The sequence below is a fragment of the Ranitomeya imitator genome, chromosome 7 (genome assembly GCF_032444005.1).
Source record: "Ranitomeya imitator isolate aRanImi1 chromosome 7, aRanImi1.pri, whole genome shotgun sequence".
Taxonomy (NCBI): domain Eukaryota; kingdom Metazoa; phylum Chordata; class Amphibia; order Anura; family Dendrobatidae; genus Ranitomeya; species Ranitomeya imitator.
Genome location: NC_091288.1, coordinates 202,242,944 through 202,265,906, shown reverse-complemented (window position 1 = coordinate 202,265,906; position 22,963 = coordinate 202,242,944). Strand labels below are relative to the sequence as shown.

The 22,963-nt window shown below is 45.3% G+C and overlaps 1 protein-coding gene across 1 annotated transcript in view; it reads right to left on the bottom strand.

Moving 5' to 3' along the window:
* Positions 1-22,963, bottom strand: part of IFT140 (intraflagellar transport 140) — a 92,658-nt gene that overhangs the window by 39,227 nt on the left and 30,468 nt on the right. Inside the window, exons 13-17 of the mRNA XM_069734405.1 lie at positions 22,371-22,498; positions 22,007-22,124; positions 13,899-14,017; positions 2,775-2,937; positions 1,820-1,951 (exon numbers count right to left, since the gene is read on the bottom strand). Of these exons, the coding sequence (XP_069590506.1) occupies positions 1,820-1,951; positions 2,775-2,937; positions 13,899-14,017; positions 22,007-22,124; positions 22,371-22,498 (660 nt within the window). The remainder of the gene's footprint in view (positions 1-1,819; positions 1,952-2,774; positions 2,938-13,898; positions 14,018-22,006; positions 22,125-22,370; positions 22,499-22,963) is intronic.

Sequence of the window (22,963 nt, the reverse complement as noted above, 5' to 3'; positions counted from 1 at the left end):
ATCAGTGCACTTACTATCTGCTTCTGTCCATGTATGTTCTACTGCTGTATAGGTAGATGGTGAAAGGCATCACAAAAGAATCTAGGAAAGCCGCAAAATTTACAGGAAAGCTCTGCTCTGTGAAGATGGTGGTGTAGGCTGCATTACAGAAACTTGACTAGAAAGTGGCCGTTACCTTTAAAATGCTACGTACACCTTCAAAATTATTATTTTTTTTAATTATTATTCATTTGATTTTTCAATGTAACTTTCTAAATAGGCTTTGTTAAAAATGTTGGACTATGTTGCTGCTGAAGAATGTCTGCAAGTCCTTTATCTAGTTGGTTCTGATGTATCTCTATGTTCTCCCCCTTTCAGGTGTTAGAGATAGAAACAAGGATGGCGTTGTACACTTATGTCCACATTGTGGATAGGGAGAAAGCATTTAGAGTCTCAGGGATGGCAGAAGAAAAAAAAAACAGGCTAATGAAAATAAAGAAAAGGGGGAAAGCACAAGATTAAATAAGTACAGGATAGAAGCTGTGCTGATATATGAGCTAAAGTAGACAGAGACACCCTCGATACACGCAGACCTCACATCCAGCTTATATTACTGGGAGAGACACTATATTAAGAGAAAACTCTTACGCTTGGATCAGACTGAAATCTAGATATCAGAGGGTATGAAACGGAGTAAATATTGTAGACTGAAACTCCTTTTTTTGCTAAAGATTAGTGATGAGCGAGTGCACTCGTTGCTTGGGTTTTCCCGAGCACATTCAGGTGACCTCCGAGAATTTGTAAGTGCTCGGAGATTTAGTTTTCATCGCCTCAGCAGCATGATTAGCAGCTACTAGCCAGCTTGAACACATGTGGGGATTCCCTAGCAACCAGACAACCCCCCACATGTACTCAGGCTGGCTAGTAGCTGTAAATCATTCAGCTGCAGCAATGAAAACTAAATCTCTGAACACTAAAATACTCGGAGGTCACCCGAGCGTGATCTGGAATACCCGAGCAACGAGTATACTCACTCATCACTACTAACTGCTAACTAGCGATGAGTGAACGTGCTCAGAAGCAGTGTTATCCAGGCATGCTCGAGTGCTAATAGAGTATCTTTGGCATGCTCTAATACTATGTTTGAGTAGCTGTGGCTTCGTTTCTCACGGATGTTCGACAGCCGCAACACATGCAAGGATTGCCTAACAAACAGGCGCATGCGCAGGTCAAGATTTTGGCTCAGTTCAGATCTGTGCATATGCCGCCTCCTGAATAATCAGTGACGTGCACAAGAAGCAGAGGAGGCTGGAGTGGTGGGGGGGGGGGGGGGGGGCGCGGAGTATGAGAAGAAGACCCTGCCCCCACGTCCCACCCCGAAGCCCACAAGACGTCATTTTATGAAAACTTCATAAAGTGAGTATTCAGCAGTCACTGCGTGGATCCCTCTGCATCAGGCATCATATTAATCAGCATCACAATGCCATTGCCCCCATGCCTTTAGTTTATAGCTCAAGATCCTGCTGACAGGTTCTCTTTAAACTTGTCCGATGCATCAACACAGACCAGAGTTCCCCATTATATCCTGTAGCAGGTCTGGGTTTTTGTGCCGCCTGTTGCCATCTAGCTACACATTAGTAGAATGAAAATGAGGATGAACCAGCAGCCCAGACCAAACATGATGTCTGGTGTAAGCTTCTTGGTGGCAGAGCCTACAATCACCCTGCTGTGTCCAGCAAAAATAAACTGAAAAAACACTCATCAATGTAGCCTCTGGTATAACATATCCCTGGGAAAGTGTCCGGATGACCATCCGTCTGCACGACACCTGTCCACTCACCTTTCTGGTAAAATAGTAATGTGGGACCTCAATCCCGAGAAGGGACTGGAAAGAGGAAGGTCGTGGAAAGCTCTCCTGAAGTAGCAGGCCATGCTCCTGGGTGCTGAAAAATGACATAACCAGCACGTCTTCCTGTAAGTAAAGAAATCGGAGCTGTTAATCTATCATCCGTTCACTGGACTGAGACGAGCACAAAATATTATTAAAGGAGAACCTGTCAGAAAATGTAACCCCCTCTCAAACCATTACCATGATGGTTTTGCCATTTAAATGAAATCCATTCAAACCATTTAGGACCTCGAAAGTGCTGATTCAGCAGGAATTAGTTTTAAATAGATATATATATTTTTTTTTAAATATGCAAATGAGGTGATCGGTGCACCATGGGTGGTGCAGCATGGACCGGAACACTAATCCTCTGACAGTCTTTCTCTAGGTAGCGGTCTGCTCCCTCATCTTTGTAGGCGTCAAGGATATGACCATTTGCAGGATTTTAGATTAGACAGCTGTGGTTGAAGTGAATCCAGAGATGTCAATCAACACAGCAGAGACAGCCAAGAAAACTGTCAGAAGAACAGTGCTCGGGACCACACGGCCCCAACCACAGTTTTCTCAATAACGGTACTGGTCTTCTTTGTGCTAGTTCACCTACTGTACAAAGGTCTGTGGTTGCTTTGGTAGATTTTGGAGATGAGACACTCCATTTTAATACTGAACTTTAAATCATGACCCCCAAAATAATTTTTAAGGGGTATTGCCTTACAAAATCATGGCACATTACTATGACATGCTATCACTTTATGATTTGTGGGTGTCCAAGAGGTCCCTTGGAATGAAGAGTCCGTTGTATGGATTTAGCTCTTCCATCACGTTACTCCCAGATTACATAGCATAAAGCTGCTGACGGATTCCCCTTAAGCCTTGCCTGCTGAATTCCCAGAAACTAAATCATTACCTTTCCATGGGGCAGCTCTACAAGCTGGTTGTGTTTTGGTGAGGGGTGCACTGAATTTGGAATGGCCAGCATTGCTTCACACACCATTAGCCGTGGTTCACTTTGATCCCAGAAGTGACTGATAGGGATCCGGTCAAGGAGTTTTGTGTTCTCTGGAAGGTTCCTGTTGATAGCAAGCAAAGAAAAAACAGATGACAACTCTTTTGTGTCTTGCATGTTCTGCCATTCCCAGGTTTTCTCAATCCACATGCAAAATAATCCTCATCTTATACTTTAGCACTTTAAGAACGAAGAGATTTTTCTTTTTTGAGCGTTTGTTTTTCCATCCCCTTCTTCCAAGAACCATACCCTTTTTATTGAACACAGGAAACCATGGGCGTAAGCTGTTGTCATTAGGAGTCTGACACTAGGCAATAAAAGTTAGCTCCTCCTCAGCAGTATACACCCACCAAAGATTATACGATGAGTACCCAAAATCCTCTTTTCTCTACCACTTCATCGGGGGACATAGGTAAACATGGGACGTCCAAAAGAAGTCCCACGGGAGGGAACAGAAAAAACATGCCCAATTCAGGTAGGGTGATGGACAACCCGCTGTTCTGGAAAGGTACAGACGTAAGGCCCAGGCAAGATCCACCTTGTGGAGCGACTGTCCAAAAAATGGAATAGAGACAGATAGCTACTGTATTCTCACCCATCCTTTGTAGATTGTGAGCCTTCGCGGGCAGGGTCCTCATTCCTCCTGTACCAGTTATGACTTGTATTGTTTAAGATTATTGTACTTGTTTTCATTATGTATACCCCTCCTCACATGTAAAACGCCATGGAACAAATGGCGCTATAACAATTAATAATAATAATAATAATAATAATAGAAGGATGATGTCCTTGTTGAGATGGAACAGAAAAACCACCTTGGGGAAGAAGGAAGGGACTGGTCGTAGAACCACCTCGTCCTAGCGGAGGACAAGAAAGGGAGCGGGGCACACGAGGGCCACTAGTTCCATGGCTCCAATAGAGGTGATTGCAACCAGGAACATCTCAAAAGGGTTAGAAGGCAGGTCACTGAAGGACACTCAAGACTAGATTAAGATCCCACAGGTCAACGGGGAAAAAATATGCCGGAACCAAGCAAGCAATTTCCTGTAGGAAGGTCCTGACATGGGGACAGGAGGCCAATTTCCATTGGAACAGGATTGAGAATGCGAATACTTGACCATTAATGGTACTGAGGGACAACCTGGACCAACTGTAGGAGGGCCAGGACAGAAGGGAGAGAAAAGGACATTAGGACTCTCTGATCGAACCCACACCAGTAAAAGAAGGCTTTCCATATTCAATGATAAATGAGAGAGGACAAAGGCTTCCTTGCTTTGATCGTAGTCTGGATGACCCGAGAAGAGAAACCTGCCTTTCTCAAAATGGATTTCAACAGCTATGACATTTAATTTCTGATGCTAAGGATTCTGGTAGAAGAGCGGACCCTGAGAGAGTAGGTCTGGGTGATCTGGATGTTTCCAGGGGATGCCTGCAAGCTGGTTGACTAATTCTGTGTCCCAGGCTCTTCTAGGCCAGTCTAGAGCCACGATGATGACTCACAACCCTCCCACTTTGATCTTGATGATTCTGGAAATCAGGAGGAGTGGTGTGAACAGGTACGGAAGGTGGAACTGAGACCAGAGAAGAATCAAGCCATCAGGTCCAATTGCCTGGAGGATGTGAAACAAGGAACTTTGTGGTCACCCGCAACGCCATCAGGTCGACATCGGGGGTGCCCCACCTACCGTACCTCCGACAGATATGGCTGAACATGGATGTGTTGAGGGACCACTCGCCCGAGGAGAGGCCCTGACGACTTAGTAAGCTGGCGGCCCAGTTGTCCATGCTGGGAATGTGTACCGCTATGATTACCGGAACATTTTGTTCGGACCAAGACAGAATCTGAGAGACCTCTGACATGAGAGCGTTGATCCATGTTCTTCGTTGACGGTTGATGTATGACACAGCCGTGGTACTGTCGGACTGAATGAACACTAGGCGATCTGCTAGTGGAGCGCCCCCAGACACAGGGCCACAAGTCACTCGGTACCGGTCCCTTCTCCTTCGGTTCTGCGGTTGTCACGGTGGCTGGACCCGGTCGTGACCCTGCTAAGAGGCGTCCAATGAAGGTGGTAGTACAGTCTGTCAGTAGTTCGTGACGCCACCTGTGGTGTTCAGTCAGGGTGACCGACGCTGCTGTGGGGTCCGCTGGGGTGATGGAATGGCAGCTGGATGTTATAACTTCCCACAGGTGAAGTATATACCCAGGGCTTCCCAGTAAGGTGGATGGTGATGGTGTGAGGTGCAGCCAATAACGAGGACACAGGGTTGCAGTCTCTTTACCTTTTTACTGAAGGCTTCAATATACTCAGTCCAGAGCACGTTCAACCGGGCTATCAGAGACCGGCCGGTCCGATGGGCACATCCAGAGTTTCCCTCACAGATGGAAATCGTTGCCTACCAATAGCGCCTGTGTGTTGTAGTCCTACCCTGCTGAGCATTCGGAATAGTCCTCACAACTGCTGTTCTCCTTCGTTCCTTCTCTACAGCTTTCTCTCTCTCTCTCGTTCTTTGGTTCCAGATGTTGCTAGTTTCTAACGTCCCCCAGGTATATTTTGGCTAGGACGCCACCCGTTTGACGGGAAGGCTTGGAGGTCTTCCGGGACCCTAGAGACGCCCCTCTCCCAATGTTGCCCCTTATGTCTTCGTAGGTGTAGAAGGTAGACAGCCAACCTATGATTAACTGTCCAGCGGAATTTGAAGTAAGGCCTGAAGTCAGTTACTCCTACGGTGATCCGGCCACCGACTACGCGCCTCAGTAAGATGTTGCCGTCCTCTCTCGGCACGACTCTTACTGGTCCTCCTTTGTGCTGATCTCGTTTACACTGTTCCACAATATTTGTCCCTTCTTGTCTTTCTCTTAGGATACCGCCGCAAGTTGTGCAAGCGCGGCTCCGTTACGTTCTGTTCGCTAGGCACCTGCCAGGTTCCCAAGAAAGTGAATTCCAGGTAGGAGTACGGAGATCTTTTCGTCTGGAAGATAGACCCTGGCACCTGCGGTGTTGAATAGCATGCCCAGGAAAACAAGACACTGGACTGGGATCAAAGACGATTTTGCTGTGCTGACAAGCCAGCCTAGGTGTGAAAGTGTATCAAGAGTGTTCTGAAGGCTCTCACAACAATCCAGGTAGGATGAGGCCTTATCAGGAGAGCATCAAGACAGGGATTGACTACTAACCCTTTGGGGTGTAGAACAACAATGACGGCCGTCATGACCTTCGTGAACACTCTGGGCACAGAGGCTAGGCCGAAGGGAAGAGTTGTGAACTGGCATTGGGAACGCGGGACTGTAAAACGTAGAAATCTGTGATAAGCAGCGCAAATTGGAATGTGGAGGTAGGGGTCTTGACTGAACACTGAGCAGAGGAATTCCTCGGCTTCCATAGAGGCAAACACCGAACAGAGGGACTCCATTCTAAAGTGACAGAGACGAACCCGCCAGTTTAAGAGCTTGAGGACCAGGATCGGGTGGACAGAGCAATCCTTTAGAAACATGAAACCTGAAAAGCGCTCCTGAGTAGGGACCAGTAAGATGACAACTACCCTCAGGAGGGAAATTGCGCCTTGCGCAGGTGTGTACTTTGGAGGACACAGCATGAACTTCAACCCAATATTGCGGCCAGCATGCAGCCAGCGGGTAAGGAAAGGGTGAATCAAACACCCGAAAACTCCGCCCATATGACCGCAAACCTGTCCGGCCAAATTCAGGTGACAGGTTCCCTTTAAAGGAAAGCCTTTTTGTTTCCCATTGGGCTCGGGACCGGTCTCATCAGGAGGAGGTCCCAGGAGATGAAAACTGCCGAAAAGAGCGGAAATGGAGAGGGCGTCTTTTGGTGGGAGGATGTTTGGGCTTTGGCTGGGGAAGAGAAGTGCTCTTACTGCTGGTGGGTCAGAGATGAGTTGATTTAGCTTAGTTATGGAGACACAAGATTGATGGAAATGAAGGCTGGTGAGAGACTTAGATGCTGCATCTGCATTTCAAGCCTTAAGCCAGAGGATTCTCCGGATGGCTACAATGTTGCTGGCAGCAAGAGCGGAAGAATTTTAGGAATCCAAATACGCAAAAAGAAAGTGCTTTCCAGCATGAGCAATCTGGTCTGCAAGATCAATAAACTCGTCGGATGAGGCCCCAGATAGGATTCTCTGTTGAAAGAGTTGTGCCCAGGCGGAGATCGACTTGGCTACCCGCATGGAAGCAAAGATGGGGCAGAGAGTGAACCCACAGCCTCAAAGACTGACTTGGTTAGGGCTTCGATGTCCCCATTAGTAAGATCCTTGAGGGAGAGGACAGAGTTGTCATACAGACGGGAAACGAAGGGGTCACCACCAGGGACTCGGCCCATATGTTAAGTAGGTTGGGCCCATGGGTGCGAAAGGATATAAAAATCTCCAAATGCTTTCTACCCTGGATGCGCTTTTACGGATGCTCCCATTCCTTGGAGGATATTCCATCAAACCCTTTGTGATTGGAAAACACGCGAGGAGGGCGTTTCACCTTTTTGAATGAGAAAATGCTCTGGGGGAAAAACTCCTCTTACTTGACCATGAGAGTCTGATTAATAGCAGAGATCATACACTGAAGTTTGGAGGTCTGATCCGGTTCTAGCTCGGAGTCAGACTCAGAACACAGGTAGGATCCTCAGGCTACCTGAGGGTCAGTAGAAGAGGAGCGGTATACAGAGGCCATGCTGGAGGATGTGGAAGGCGAGGGGAATCCAGACGAGGTGCTGGAATGTGCCCACTTCTTGGACCTTGTACACGATCTATCATGCTGGGACAAGTAACTGAGTGAGTGAGATTAGTCCTGGGGAGGGATCGCAGCACCAGTGGCGGCTGGATGGTTCGGCAGACACTCTAGGACCTGTAGCAAGGAGTGGGAGACCTTGGTTAGGTCTGCTACTAATTGTGATAGAGCAGCAGCCCACACAGGGAGGGAGGTGCGCTCTCACCCAAGGCGGCAGGGGGTTCCTGTGAGGTCTGCATGATGGGGGTGCTGCAGTCATAGCAGAGGGCTGAAAACTGACCCGTGGACAATTATTGGAATTATGGATTGGGAGATAGCCTGGAACCGGAGATGGGCTGCTGTGGAGTGCTAAGGCTAAAGCAGGAAAAACAGCCTATATTTAGCCTACCCAGTCCTGAGAGGACGTCCCCGGAAAAAAGGAGCCAAAGAAAGAAAACAGGGGTCAGGGCCGAGACAAGGGGTGGTACGGATCGTCTGCCATGGCCTCCCTCAGACACTCTTGCTGTGTTAAAGGGGTGGGGTCCTGCTTCGCAGACCAGAGAGGTTACGATGTGGGTCAGATCGCACTGTTCTCTCGGACTCTTAGGTGGGAAGACAGGGTGTTCCTGGTTGCAATCACCTATATCAGGTGGCCTTGGAACCAGTGGCCCTCTCATGCCCCTTACATTTTGTTGCCCTGAAGAGGAAGAATCTTAAAAATAAGGGAAAAATATTGATAGAAACACAATAAGGTACATGGAGGACTTGAGAAGGTCATCTGCTGCCATGGAAAGTCATCAGCACCCCACGATTATGTGAAACAGACTCTGGACTGACAACAACCATGTTGGAGGCCTTCTAAAGGTCAATGTCATGTGTGACAGCAGAATTTAAAATGTTTCCAAAATGGTGGTATCAGTTTATTTCAGACGCTGGCAATGTAACACAACGAGTACCAGCACTGCATGGAGCAGGCCCAGCTCCTGAGCCTGCTCCATATAGTGACAGAACATAGCCACTGTACATGTACGTCGGCCATCGCTAAGGGGTTAATTTTAGAGTTAATAGGTGCTACACCCATGGCAGAAATATGTTGCCAACAAGGATATTCTCTGCCAAAAATAGGAAGCCTCAAGCATCTCAATACATCTCTGCATGTGCAGCCTGTTCATGGCATTGCAGCACAGAGGAGTTTTTGTAATCTAGTAAAATGTCACCGCATTCAGTGTGTATCTCCTGCACTTGACATTTGTGGAGCAGCAGCAATTAATTTTTACCCCTCCGGTAGTCTTGAGACAAAAGACACGCGTGCAAGTTTAGAGGCAAAGCCAGAAGTGGATCCAGTGGGAAGAAGAAGTACCAGTCCGTCCTTTATATTTCACATTGCTTCTAATTCCACTCCTGGCTATGGCTTAAAAGCGATGTCCTGCACCACATACCGCCAAATTGAAAAGTGAGCGACCCAACGACGATGCGACCCCCCATAACCTGCACAGACAAGTGCAAAATTGGCAGTTATTGTGCATTTGTCCTATTCATTAGCATCTGACATGTGCACAAGACCGGACAATCAAGCACGCACATACCAGAGTCCAGGCAAGTGTACATAGAACAAGTGCATGATACCTGCGGATCATACATGAGGCCAGGCAGGTATATATAGAACAAGTACATGATACCTGCGGATCGTACATGAGGCCAGGCAGGTGTATATAGAACAAGTACATGATACCTGCGGATCATACATGAGGCCAGGCAGGTGTATATAGAACAAGTACATGATACCTGCGGATCGTACATGAGGCCAGGCAGGTGTATATAGAACAAGTACATGATACCTGCGGATCGTACATGAGGCCAGGCAGGTGTATATAGAACAAGTACATAATACCTGCGGATCATACATGAGGCCAGGCAGGTATATATAGAACAAGTACATGATACCTGCGGATCGTACATGAGGCCAGGCAGGTATATATAGAACAAGTGCATGATACCTGCGGATCGTACATGAGGCCAGGCAGGTGTATATAGAACAAGTGCATGATACCTGCGGATCGTACATGAGGCCAGGCAGGTGTATATAGAACAAGTACATGATACCCGCGGATCGTACATGAGGCCAGGCAGGTGTATATAGAACAAGTACATGATACCTGCGGATCATACATGTGGCCAGGCAGGTGTATATAGAACAAGTGCATGATACCCGCGGATCGTACATGAGGCCAGGCAGGTGTATATAGAACAAGTACATGATACCTGCGGATCGTACATGAGGCCAGGCAGGTGTATATAGAACAAGTACATGATACCTGCGGATCGTACATGAGGCCAGGCAGGTGTATATAGAACAAGTACATGATACCTGCGGATCATACATGAGGCCAGGCAGGTGTATATAGAACAAGTGCATGATACCTGCGGATCGTACATGAGGCCAGGCAGGTGTATATAGAACAAGTACATGATACCTGCGGATCATACATGTGGCCAGGCAGGTGTATATAGAACAAGTGCATGATACCCGCGGATCGTACATGAGGCCAGGCAGGTATATATAGAACAAGTGCATGATACCCGCGGATCGTACATGAGACCAGGCAGGTGTATATAGAACAAGTGCATGATACCCGCGGATCGTACATGAGACCAGGCAGGTGTATATAGAACAAGTACATGATACCTGCGGATCGTACATGAGACCAGGCAGGTGTATATAGAACAAGTGCATGATACCTGCGGATCGTACATGAGACCAGGCAGGTGTATATAGAACAAGTACATGATACCTGCGGATCGTACATGAGGCCAGGCAGGTGTATATAGAACAAGTACATGATACCGGCAGATCGTACATGAGGCCAGGCAGGTATATATAGAACAAGTACATGATACCTGCGGATCGTACATGAGGCCAGGCAGGTATATATAGAACAAGTGCATGATACCTGCGGATCGTACATGAGACCAGGCAGGTATATATAGAACAAGTACATGATACCTGCGGATCGTACATGAGGCCAGGCAGGTATATATAGAACAAGTACATGATACCTGCGGATCGTACATGAGACCAGGCAGGTGTATATAGAACAAGTGCATGATACCTGCGGATCATACATGAGGCCAGGCAGGTGTATATAGAACAAGTACATGATACCTGCAGATCGTACATGAGGCCAGGCAGGTATATATAGAACAAGTACATGATACCTGCGGATCGTACATGAGGCCAGGCAGGTATATATAGAACAAGTGCATGATACCTGCGGATCGTACATGAGACCAGGCAGGTATATATAGAACAAGTGCATGATACCTGCGGATCGTACATGAGGCCAGGCAGGTGTATATAGAACAATTACATGATACCTGCGGATCGTACATGAGGCCAGGCAGGTATATATAGAACAAGTGCATGATACCTGCGGATCGTACATGAGGTCAGGCAGGTGTATATAGAACAAGTACATGATACCTGCGGATCGTACATGAGGTCAGGCAGGTGTATATAGAACAAGTACATGATACCTGCGGATCGTACATGAGGTCAGGCAGGTGTATATAGAACAAGTACATGATACCTGCGGATCATACATGAGGCCAGGCAGGTGTATATAGAACAAGTACATGATACCCGCGGATCGTACATGAGGCCAGGCAGGTGTATATAGAACAAGTGCATGATACCCGCGGATCGTACATGAGGCCAGGCAGGTGTATATAGAACAAGTACATGATACCTGCGGATCATACATGAGGCCAGGCAGGTGTATATAGAACAAGTACATGATACCTGCGGATCGTACATGAGGCCAGGCAGGTGTATATAGAACAAGTGCATGATACCTGCGGATCGTACATGAGGCCAGGCAGGTGTATATAGAACAAGTGCATGATACCTGCGGATCGTACATGAGGCCAGGCAGGTGTATATAGAACAAGTACATGATACCTGCGGATCGTACATGAGGCCAGGCAGGTGTATATAGAACAAGTACATGATACCTGCGGATCGTACATGAGGCCAGGCAGGTGTATATAGAACAAGTACATGATACCTGCGGATCATACATGAGGCCAGGCAGGTGTATATAGAACAAGTACATGATACCTGCGGATCGTACATGAGGCCAGGCAGGTGTATATAGAACAAGTACATGATACCTGCGGATCATACATGAGGCCAGGCAGGTATATATAGAACAAGTACATGATACCTGCGGATCGTACATGAGGCCAGGCAGGTGTATATAGAACAAGTGCATGATACCTGCGGATCGTACATGAGGCCAGGCAGGTGTATATAGAACAAGTGCATGATACCTGCGGATCGTACATGAGGCCAGGCAGGTGTATATAGAACAAGTACATGATACCTGCGGATCATACATGAGGCCAGGCAGGTGCATATAGAACAAGTGCATGATACCTGCGGATCGTACATGAGGCCAGGCAGGTGTATATAGAACAAGTACATGATACCTGCGGATCATACATGAGGCCAGGCAGGTGTATATAGAACAAGTGCATGATACCTGCAGATCGTACATGAGGCCAGGCAGGTGTATATAGAACAAGTGTATGATACCTGCGGATCGTACATGAGGCCAGGCAGGTGTATATAGAACAAGTACATGATACCTGTGGATCGTACATGAGGCCAGGCAGGTATATATAGAACAAGTACATGATACCTGTGGATCGTACATGAGGCCAGGCAGGTGTATATAGAACAAGTACATGATACCTGCAGATCGTACATGAGGCCAGGCAGGTATATATAGAACAAGTACATGATACCTGCGGATCGTACATGAGGCCAGGCAGGTATATATAGAACAAGTGCATGATACCTGCGGATCGTACATGAGACCAGGCAGGTATATATAGAACAAGTATATGATACCTGCGGATCGTACATGAGGTCAGGCAGGTGTATATAGAACAAGTACATGATACCTGCGGATCGTACATGAGACCAGACAGGTGTATATAGAACAAGTACATGATACCTGTGGATCGTACATGAGGTCAGGCAGGTATATATAGAACTAGTGCATGATACCTGCGGATCGTACATGAGGTCAGGCAGGTATATATAGAACAAGAACATGATACCTGCGGATCGTACATGAGGTCAGGCAGGTATATATAGAACAAGTGCATGATACCTGCGGATCGTACATGAGACCAGGCAGGTGTACATAGAACAAGTGCATGATACCTGCGGATCGTACATGAGGCCAGGCAGGTGTATATAGAACAAGTGCATGATACCAGCAGATCGTACATGAGGCCAGGCAGGTATATATAGAACAAGTACATGATACCTGCGGATCGTACATGAGACCAGACAGGTGTATATAGAACAAGTACATGATACCTGCGGATCGTTGATGAGGCCAGGCAGGTATATATAGAACAAGTACATGATACCTGCGGATCGTTGATGAGGCCAGGCAGGTGTATATAGAACAAGTACATGATACCTGTGGATCGTACATGAGGCCAGGCAGGTATATATAGAACAAGTACATGATACCTGCGGATCGTACATGAGGCCAGGCAGGTGTATATAGAACAAGTGCATGATACCCGCGGATCGTACATGAGGCCAGGCAGGTATATATAGAACAAGTACATGATACCTGCGGATCGTTGATGAGGCCAGGCAGGTATATATAGAACAAGTACATGATACCTGTGGATCGTACATGAGGCCAGGCAGGTGTATATAGAACAAGTGCATGATACCTGCGGATCGTACATGAGACCAGACAGGTGTATATAGAACAAGTACATGATACCTGTGGATCGTACATGAGGTCAGGCAGGTGTATATAGAACAAGTACATGATACCTGCGGATCGTTGATGAGGCCAGGCAGGTATATATAGAACAAGTACATGATACCTGTGGATCGTACATGAGGCCAGGCAGGTGTATATAGAACAAGTACATGATACCTGTGGATCGTACATGAGACCAGACAGGTGTATATAGAACAAGTACATGATACCTGCGGATCGTTGATGAGGCCAGGCAGGTGTATATAGAACAAGTGCATGATACCCGCGGATCGTACATGAGTTCAGGCAGGTGTATATAGAACAAGTACATGATACCCGCGGATCGTACATGAGTTCAGGCAGGTATGTGGCAAATAACCCCTTTAAGAAACTTCACAATAAGCCGCACCAAAAACCTAATGTGTGATTATTCCAACGGCCTCATAAAGAATATCTGACCCTACACACAGCAGGATCGGCCACAGTATCTCTCCCAGCATTTCTTACGTCTCCATATTGGATGAAGTATCTTGCTGATCGGCTTGGCCATTCCAGAAGTCGAAGAATGACACGGTATCCAGGTCAACATCGTAGAAGTATATTTTGGAGTCTAGGTGACCGCCAGTCTGGTGAAAGAGTAATTACAGGGTTAAATGAGATGAGAGGAAAGGTTTCCATTCCCCACTAAAATATAAATGAGGGAAATGTACAGAGGACCCCTATTCAGTGACGCTTCACACATCATATTCTACAAGCCGCACTACGGACTCTCATTTTGATGTCTTTCATATTGATAAGATTGAGACGCCTGTCATGCCAGTGTAAGGAGACTTATACGCCTTGCAATGCTCATCTGGGAAATTACTGTAAATATGCAAATTGCCTCTTCAGAGAGGAAAAAGACCAGAACTCTAGTGTCATCTACTGGAGGTAGCAATCCTAACAGTCAATATCGACCCAATAACATAGGATAAAAGCCAACCCAGATACTCTATTTGCAGACACGTGTTTTGGGGTGTTTGACCCTTCTGAAGGCAAAGCAAGAGATACGATTTGGCTGTATGAGAGGCGTCTGACAATGGTTTAAGTTGTAACGTCTCTTCTTGTGGAGAGTGACATGTCAGTGTAAGGAGACTTATAGGCCATGCAATGATCCTCTGGGAAATGGCAAAATCAGATCTCTTGCACTGCACTGAGGAGAGGCAAGCACCCAGAAACATGGGTCCGCAAGTCGGATATCTAGTTTGGCTTTTATCCTAAGTGATGTGGCTGGCAAGGTTCATTGTTTGATAGACCTAAGTCCGGTCTACCACAATAAAAAATTAATTAACCAAACCATTAAGAGAAAAAAAGAAATCAAACTGACAGAATTTAGGTTTTCTTTTCGGTCTCCACCCTAACATAAAAAGGGCAATAAAAAACAACAAACACCCATTTGGGGAGCATAAAAAGTTATCAATAAACCCGACGGCTCGCTATGCAGAAATGTAGGCACTCACACAGCTCCATCGACAAAAAAGTTAAAATGATGCAGGTCTAGGAAAATGTTGACACAGACCAAGAGCATAAAAAAAAACAACAACAAAAGAAAAAACTGAAAGTTCCCATGAAAAACGATGAAGGATTTGCTTTTTTCACCATTTCATCACACTTGGATTTTCCCCCCCATTTTCAGTACAGTACATGTTAAAATGAATGAAGTTACTTAAAACAGCAACTCGTCCCGCAAAGAACAAGTCCTTTCACGGCTACGACAACGGGAAATGAAATAGTGTGTTCCTTGGAAGGGAAAAATGCAAAATGTAAAAATGAAAACTCGAGGGGTTAATAGAATATTTCAAGACTGGTTTAATTACATTGCATTGTCCGCCATCTAGTGGTCACTGAAAGAGCTACTAAACAGGTTTCGTAATAAACTCTCAGTTTGCTTTAGCTTTATCTGATTATTTCTGCAAAGAACTGCTGTAAACCCTTCAGAACCCGGGTGCAAACTTTTTTTTTTTAGATTTCCTTCCAAGGCAACACACACTGCTAAATCCTGCGATATGGTCCTGTGAACTGTGCTGCTCTATAATAGATGATACATGTTCCTATAGACAAGGATATGATTTGTAGATCCCTTCATTTACTGTGAACACGTTGCCATTACCCTATGGTATTGTATACAATCACGAATATCTACTGTATTTAGAAGTGTTAACATAGAATTCACTATTTATAATAGGTGATGTCACAGCTCACCTCCTCCTCCTGTACGACAAGTGAAAACACCTCCATATAGAGGAGATAACACAGGATCCACCATTCACAATAGGGGATATCACAGCTCACCTCCTCCTCCTGTACAATGACTGATAACACCTCTATATACAGTAGATAACACAGGATCCACCATTCACAATAGGTGATATCACAGCTCACCTCCTCCTCCTGTACAATGACTGATAACACCTCTATATACAGTAGATCACACAGGATCCACCATTCACAATAGGTGATGTCACATCTCACCTCCTCCTGTACAATGACTGATAACACCTCTATATACAGAGAACAACAATCCCAAATACATACTGTGAGGCAACGGGTTCTGGCGAGAATACCGCCAATAAACTCCGGACTCACCAAATCTGCTCAAAACATATCATAATGACAGGAGGAACAACTGAGCATCGATGAACAATTTCAATAAACTTTATTCCAAGGTTATAAAGTATCATGTAATTTCAAATAAGTATATCATAAAGTAACATAAACAAAGATGAAAATCAAGAAAATGCTGAAGACATAGCCCCCATACCCCTACTCCCCCACCCTGAAGTAGCTACCCGACATAGATGTACGTATCAGGCCCCTGCCTACCCACTCCCCCCCCACCTGGGAAGTACAGAGGAGGGACAAAGAAATAAGGTGCTGGATAAAACTAACACTGTCGGTATATGCACTCGTATGCCCCCCAGACCGACCCCTTCCCCTATGTATCATGTAACATAATTCATAGGAACCCCATATAATAACAGGGTTCATGAGGCTGACATGAGGGCAAAAACAGGGCTAATTCGGTCTATAGGCAGATAGAGGGAATTACCAGCATCCCTAGTCTAATGGGTAAGCCCCCATGCACTCAGCGGTGCTAACCCTGCTGGCACTGTAAATATCGATTAACACATAAAAAAGACGCCAGCATGGGAGCAGAAGCTTACCGGATAGCAGGGCAGCAGGGCACAGGATAACACAGGATCCACCATTCACAATAGGTGATGTCACAGCTCACCTCCTCCTCCTGTACAATGACTGATAACACCTCTATATACAGTAGATAACACAGGATCCACCATTCACAATAGGTGATGTCACAGCTCACCTCCTCCTTCTGTACAATGACGGATAACACCTCTATATACAGCAGATAACACAGGATCCAGCACCCACAATAGGTGACGTCACAGCTCACCTCGTCTCTCTCCCTTCACAATGATCTTTGACCTTATAGAAACATGCTCAGCTATAAGCTCACAAAGCCTCTGTACAAAAGATAGGGGTTTCTGAGGCAGTCTACTGCCGCTAATGTCCATGTGCCCAGCAAGAAGTATGAGTCTATCCTTAGGCCTGGAGGCCAACATGAAAATTGCACTTTTTGGAAGTGCACTGAACAGCAAGGTGGATTGCTGCTGAGGGGAAAGAGAGAAAAAAAAAATCTTTAAATCTCCAGCATAGCGAGTGTGAACGAGCTGAGTGTGACCTGAGCGTAAGTGTGAACGGCGGTAAGTGTGACTTGTGATTCAGTGAGTTTCCAAGGGAGGAATTATTGAATTGCTGTCTGTGTTTTATTGATACTTTGCATTTGTTTTTTATTTAACGTTTCTGTCTGGTGCAATCCCCATTAGGAAATGTGCTCCACTCTTGTTAATGCCATCCAGTGCACATCTTGCCACATGTATGCAGTCCTTGAGCAGCCGGTCGAGGGTGCATACTGCTGTGCGAGATGTGAGCACCTTGTGCATTTGGAAACCCAGATTCTGAATCTAAATGTGCAGCTGGCAACACTGAGATCCATTGACAATATGGAAAGGAGCCTTCTGCTCAATGGGATAGATGGGGGGGGGGGATGGTAGGATGGATCTGCAGGACGGTGAAGCCGCAAGCTGGGTGACAGTTAGAAGGCCGGGTAGAGGGAAGAGTGCCAGGGAGGCTAGTCCTGATCTGGAACACCCCAATAGGTTTGCTAAGTTGGCAGATGAGGGGGGTGCCGGTACAGGGGTAGCACTGGTGCAGTCAGGCATGTCCTCTGAAAGCCGGAGGAGTGACTGCTCCAGTAAGGAGGGAAATAGGAGAGCAGTGCAGGCCAGACAGGTGATGGTAGTGGGGGACTCAATTATTAGGGGAACAGATAGGGCAATTTGTCATAAAGACAGGGATCGTCGAACGGTGTGCTGCCTACCTGGCGCTCGAGTCCGACACATCGCTGATCGGGTGGAGAGATTACTGGGAGGGGCTGTATAAATTACTGATAGGGGTTTGTTATAAATCTCCAAAATAATGGAAGCAACGGAGAATGTCCTCATAAAGCAAATAGATGAAGCTGCGACTCAAGGAGAAGTCATTATTATGGGGGACTTCAACTACCCTGAAATAGATTGGGGAACAGAAACCTGCAGTTCCAGCAAAGGTAATCGGTTTTTGACAACTATGAGAGACAATTACCTTTCACAACTGGTTTAGGACCCAACAAGAAGGGAGGCACTGCTAGACCTAATATTAACCAACAGGCCAGACCGCATAGCAAATATAAGGGTTGGGGGTCACCTGGGGAATAGTGATCACAAAATAATAAGTTTTCATGTATCCTTTAATTAGATGTGTAGTAGAGGGGTTACAAGGACACTAAACTTCAGGAGGGCAAATTTCCAACGGATGAGAGAGGATCTTAGTGCAACTAACTGGGACGATATCCTGAGACATAAAAATACACAGAGAAAACGGGAGACATTTATTAGCATCCTGGATAGGACCTGAGCACAGTATATACCGTATGGGAATAAACATACTAGAAATAGGAGGAAACCAATATGGCTAAATAGAGCTGTAAGGGGCGCAATAAGTGACAAAAAGAAAGCATTTAGAGAATTAAAGGAAGTAGATAGTGATGAGGCATTAAACAAAATACAGAAAATTAAATAAATTCTGTAAAAAGCAAATAAAGGTAGCTAAGATTGAGACAAAGAGACTCATTGCCAGAGAGAGTAAAAATAATCCCAAAATATTATTTAACTAAGTAAATAGTAAGAAACTAAAAAATGATAGTGTTGGCCCCCTTAAAAATAGTCTGGGTGTAATGGTGGATGAGGATGAGGAAAAAGCCAAAATGCTAAATGACTTTTTTTCATCAGTATTTACACAAGAAAATCCCATGGCAGACAAAATAACTAGTGATAAAAATTCCCAATTAAATGTCACCTGCTTAACCCAGCAGGAAGTGCGGCGGCGCCAAAAAATCACTAAAATTGACAAATCTCCGGGCCCGGATGGGATCCGCCCCCGAGTACTGCAGGAATTAAGTACAGTCATTGATAGACCATTATGTTTAATCTTTAAAGACTCCATAATAACAGGGTCTGTACCACAGAACTGGTGTATAGCAAATGTGGTGCCAATATTCAAAAAGGGGACAAAAACTGAACTCGGAAATTATAGGCCAGTAAGCTTAACCTCTACTGTGGGTAAAATCCTGGAGGGCATTCTAAGGGATGCTATACTGGAGTATCTGAAGAGGAATAACCTCATGACCCAGTATCAGCACGGGTTTACTAGGGACCGTTCATGTCAGACTAATCTGATCAGCTTCTATGAAGAGGTAAGTTCCGGACTGGACCAAGGGAACACAGTGGACGTAGTGTATATGGACGGTGCCACACAAAAGGTTGATACATAAAATGAGAATAATGGGGATAGGGGAAAATATGTGTAAGTGGGTTAAGAGCTGGCTCAGGGATAGGAAACAAAGGGTGGTTATTAATGGAGCACACTCAGACTGGGTCGCGGTTAGCAGTGGGGTACCACAGGGGTCAGTATTGGGCCCTCTTCTTTTTAACATATTTATTAATGATCTTGTAGGGGGCGTTCAGAGTAGAATTTCAATATTTGCAGATGACACTAAACTCTGCAGGGTAATCAATACAGAGGAGGACAATTTTATATTACAGGATGATTTATGTAAACTAGAAGCTTGGGCTGAATAATGGCAAATGAGCTTTAATGGGGATAAATGTAAGGTCATGCACTTGGGTAGAAGTAATAAGATGTATAACTATGTGCTTAATTCTAAAACTCTGGGTAAAACCGTCAATAAAAAAGACCTGGGTGTATGGGTGGATGACAAACTCACATTTAGTGGCCAGTGTCAGGCAGCTGCTACAAAGGCAAATAAAATAATGGGATGCATTAAAAGAGGCATAGATGCTCATGAGGAGAACATAATTTTACCTCTATACAAGTCACTAGTGCGACCACACTTAGAATACTGTGCACAGTTCTGGTCTCCGGTGTATAAGAAAGACATAGCTGAACTGGAGCGAGTGCAGAGAAGATCGACCAAGGTTACTAGAGGACTGGGGGGTCTGCAATACCAAGATAGGTTATTACACTTGGGGCTATTTAGTTTGGAAAAATGAAGGCTGAGGGGTGATCTTATGTTAATGTATAAATATATGAGGGGACAGTACAAAGACCTTTCTGATGATCTTTTTAATCATAGACCTGAGACAGGGACAAGGGGGCTTCCTCTACGTCTGGAGGATAGAAGGTTTAGGCATAATAACAGATGCGGATTCTTTACTGTAAGAGCAGTGAGACTATGGAACTCTCTGCCGTATGATGTTGTAATGAGTGATTCATTACTTAACTTTAAGAGGGGACTGGATACCTTTCTTGAAAAGTATAATGTTACAGGGTATATATACTAGATTCCTTGATAGGGCGTTGGTCCAGGGAACTAGTCTGATTGCCGTATGTGGAGTCGGAAGGAATTTTTTCCCCAATATGGAGCTTACTCTTTGCCACATGGGTTTTTTTTTGCCTTCCTCTGGATCAACATGTTAGGGCATGTTAGGTTAGGCTATGGGTTGAACTAGATGGACTCAGGGAATGTGCACACGTCAGGATTTCTTGCAGACATTTCCTGAAGAAAACCGGAAATTTTCTGCAAGAAATCCGCATTTTTTTTTTGCGTTTTTTTCCCATTTTTTTTTAGCATTTTGCAAGCGAAATTAGCTTGCAGAATGCTAAAGTTTTCCAAGCGATCTGTAGCATCGCTTGGAAAACTGACTGACAGGTTGGTCACACTTGTCAAACATAGTGTTTGACAAGTGTGACCAACTTTTTACTATAGATGCTGCCTATGCAGCATCAATAGTAAAAGATAGAATGTTTAAAAATAATAAAAAAAATGGTTATACTTACCTGCAGACAGCCGATCTCCTCAGCGGCGTCCGTTCCTATAGATGGTGTGTGTGTGCAGGACCTTCGATGACGTCGCGGTCACGTGAGCGGTCACATGAGCGGTCACGCGACCAATCACACGACGGTGACGTAATCGCAGGTCCTTCACACACACCATCTATAGGAACGGAAGCGGCAGCATGCACCGCTGAGAGGCGGGAAGACTCCGGGGGCCATCGAAGGTGAGTAGATCACTATTTTTTATTTTAATTCTTTTTTTTTTACCAATTATATGGTGCCCAGTCCGTGGAGGAGAGTCTCCTCTCCTCCACCCTGGGTACCAACCGCACATAATCTGCTTACTTCCCGCATGGTGTGCACAGCCCCATGCGGAAAGTAAGCAGATCAATGCATTCCTAGGTGTGCGGAATCCCCGCAATTCCGCAAATGTAATGAACATGTTGCTTTTTTTTTCCACAATGCGATTTTTTCACGGAAAAAAATGCAACATTTGCACAAGAAATGCGGAATATACTGTAAATAATAGGAGGCATATGTAAGCGTTTTTTTCGCGTTTTTATCACGTTTTTATAGCGAAAAAACGCGAAAAAAAATGTGAAAAATACTGAACGTGTGCACATGGCCTCAAAGTCTTCCTTCAACCTTAATAACTATGTTACAATGTTACTAAGATGATTTATCTTTTAAATATACATTAAATGAAAAAAAGAAAAAGAAAAAAAAAGAAAATACGGTACTTAAAAACCTGTTTTAAACAGATCAATTTTCTTTAAAAAGGTTGTCCAGGAGCCAAAAGTGATTGCTTTCTTCCAAAAACAGCACCACCCCCTGTCTACAGGCTGTATGTGGTATTGTAGCTCGAATAGAGCCAAGCTGTAATACCACAGACAAAATGTACAAAGAGGGTGGTGCTGTTTTAGAAGAAAGCAGCTATAATTTTATATTTCTTGAAAACCCATTTAATGCTAATTTTGGAAATAATGCTGGGGTAACACACAGGGGTGTCAAGGGCGACCAGAAAGTTGCAAAGAAGTCAGAACCAGTTGAACTCCTTGTGACTTGCTGCTCGTAGTGCCTTGCAGGTAATGTAGCACCAGACTGTATCTAAGGCGTACATTTTATTTTTGACAAGTAACTAATGCCCAAATCCACCTTACCCTGTTGGCGAGGATGCTGACTTTACTGCCATTGGCGTTGCACCTGATGGACACGATGCTACCAAGCCCTGGCACCAGCTCCGAGAGGTTCTTACAATTGCTGTGGGCTTTGGCCTCCCTTCAGATAAATAAATAAATGTCAGTACAATCACAGCGCAGCAATACGAAGATGAGGACGTGATGAAGAGAACATGTTACTAGGGTACGTCTGCGGGGAGTTCTTAATAAAGGCACTCACGGTGTGCCAGCTCCTATCCATTCTCCTAGATGGGCGTCTGTGTATTTGCTGAATTGGCAGCAATGATAAGATCATTGATATCTGCACTGATAGGAGAGGATTAAGCTTCCAGAGCAATTACCGTACCTTCTAGAAAGGTCAAAAACCTTGAAGTGGGCGGCATCGGTGGCAACTACTAAGAAAGTGCCGCATATGTCCAGCATACAGGGGTTTCCCTCTGGCACAGAGAACGGCAGCAACTGTTTCACTGTCCCCTGCGAAGACAGAGAGGCGTCAGTGGAAATGATGAGGGTTGGGCACAAAATAGACTGCCATGGATAAAGGAGAACAAAAAGCTAAACCAAGTGATAATGGCACAATGTGGTAACCTAGGGGCTCATTTACACGGACAATATTCTCGCATGAGTGCTATTCGAGTTTTTTACGGATAGCACTTGTACCTATGATATTATATGCGGGTCTGCACATATCTAATTTTTTTGTCGGACAGAGTTGTCAGGAAAAAATATTGCAGATATGTCCAATTTTGGTCCAGGGGTCAGCCCAAAATTGTCCGTGCAAGTCTATGGGTCTGTGAAAAGAAAAAAACGAGACCACACTTAGATGACATCAGAGTGCGATCTGATTTTCACCGACCGTCAGTATAGAGAAGGTGCAGAAAGCATTAAGCTACTTACTGGTAGCGGCGTTTTTCGGAGGCCCATGACAGCACTACGAGA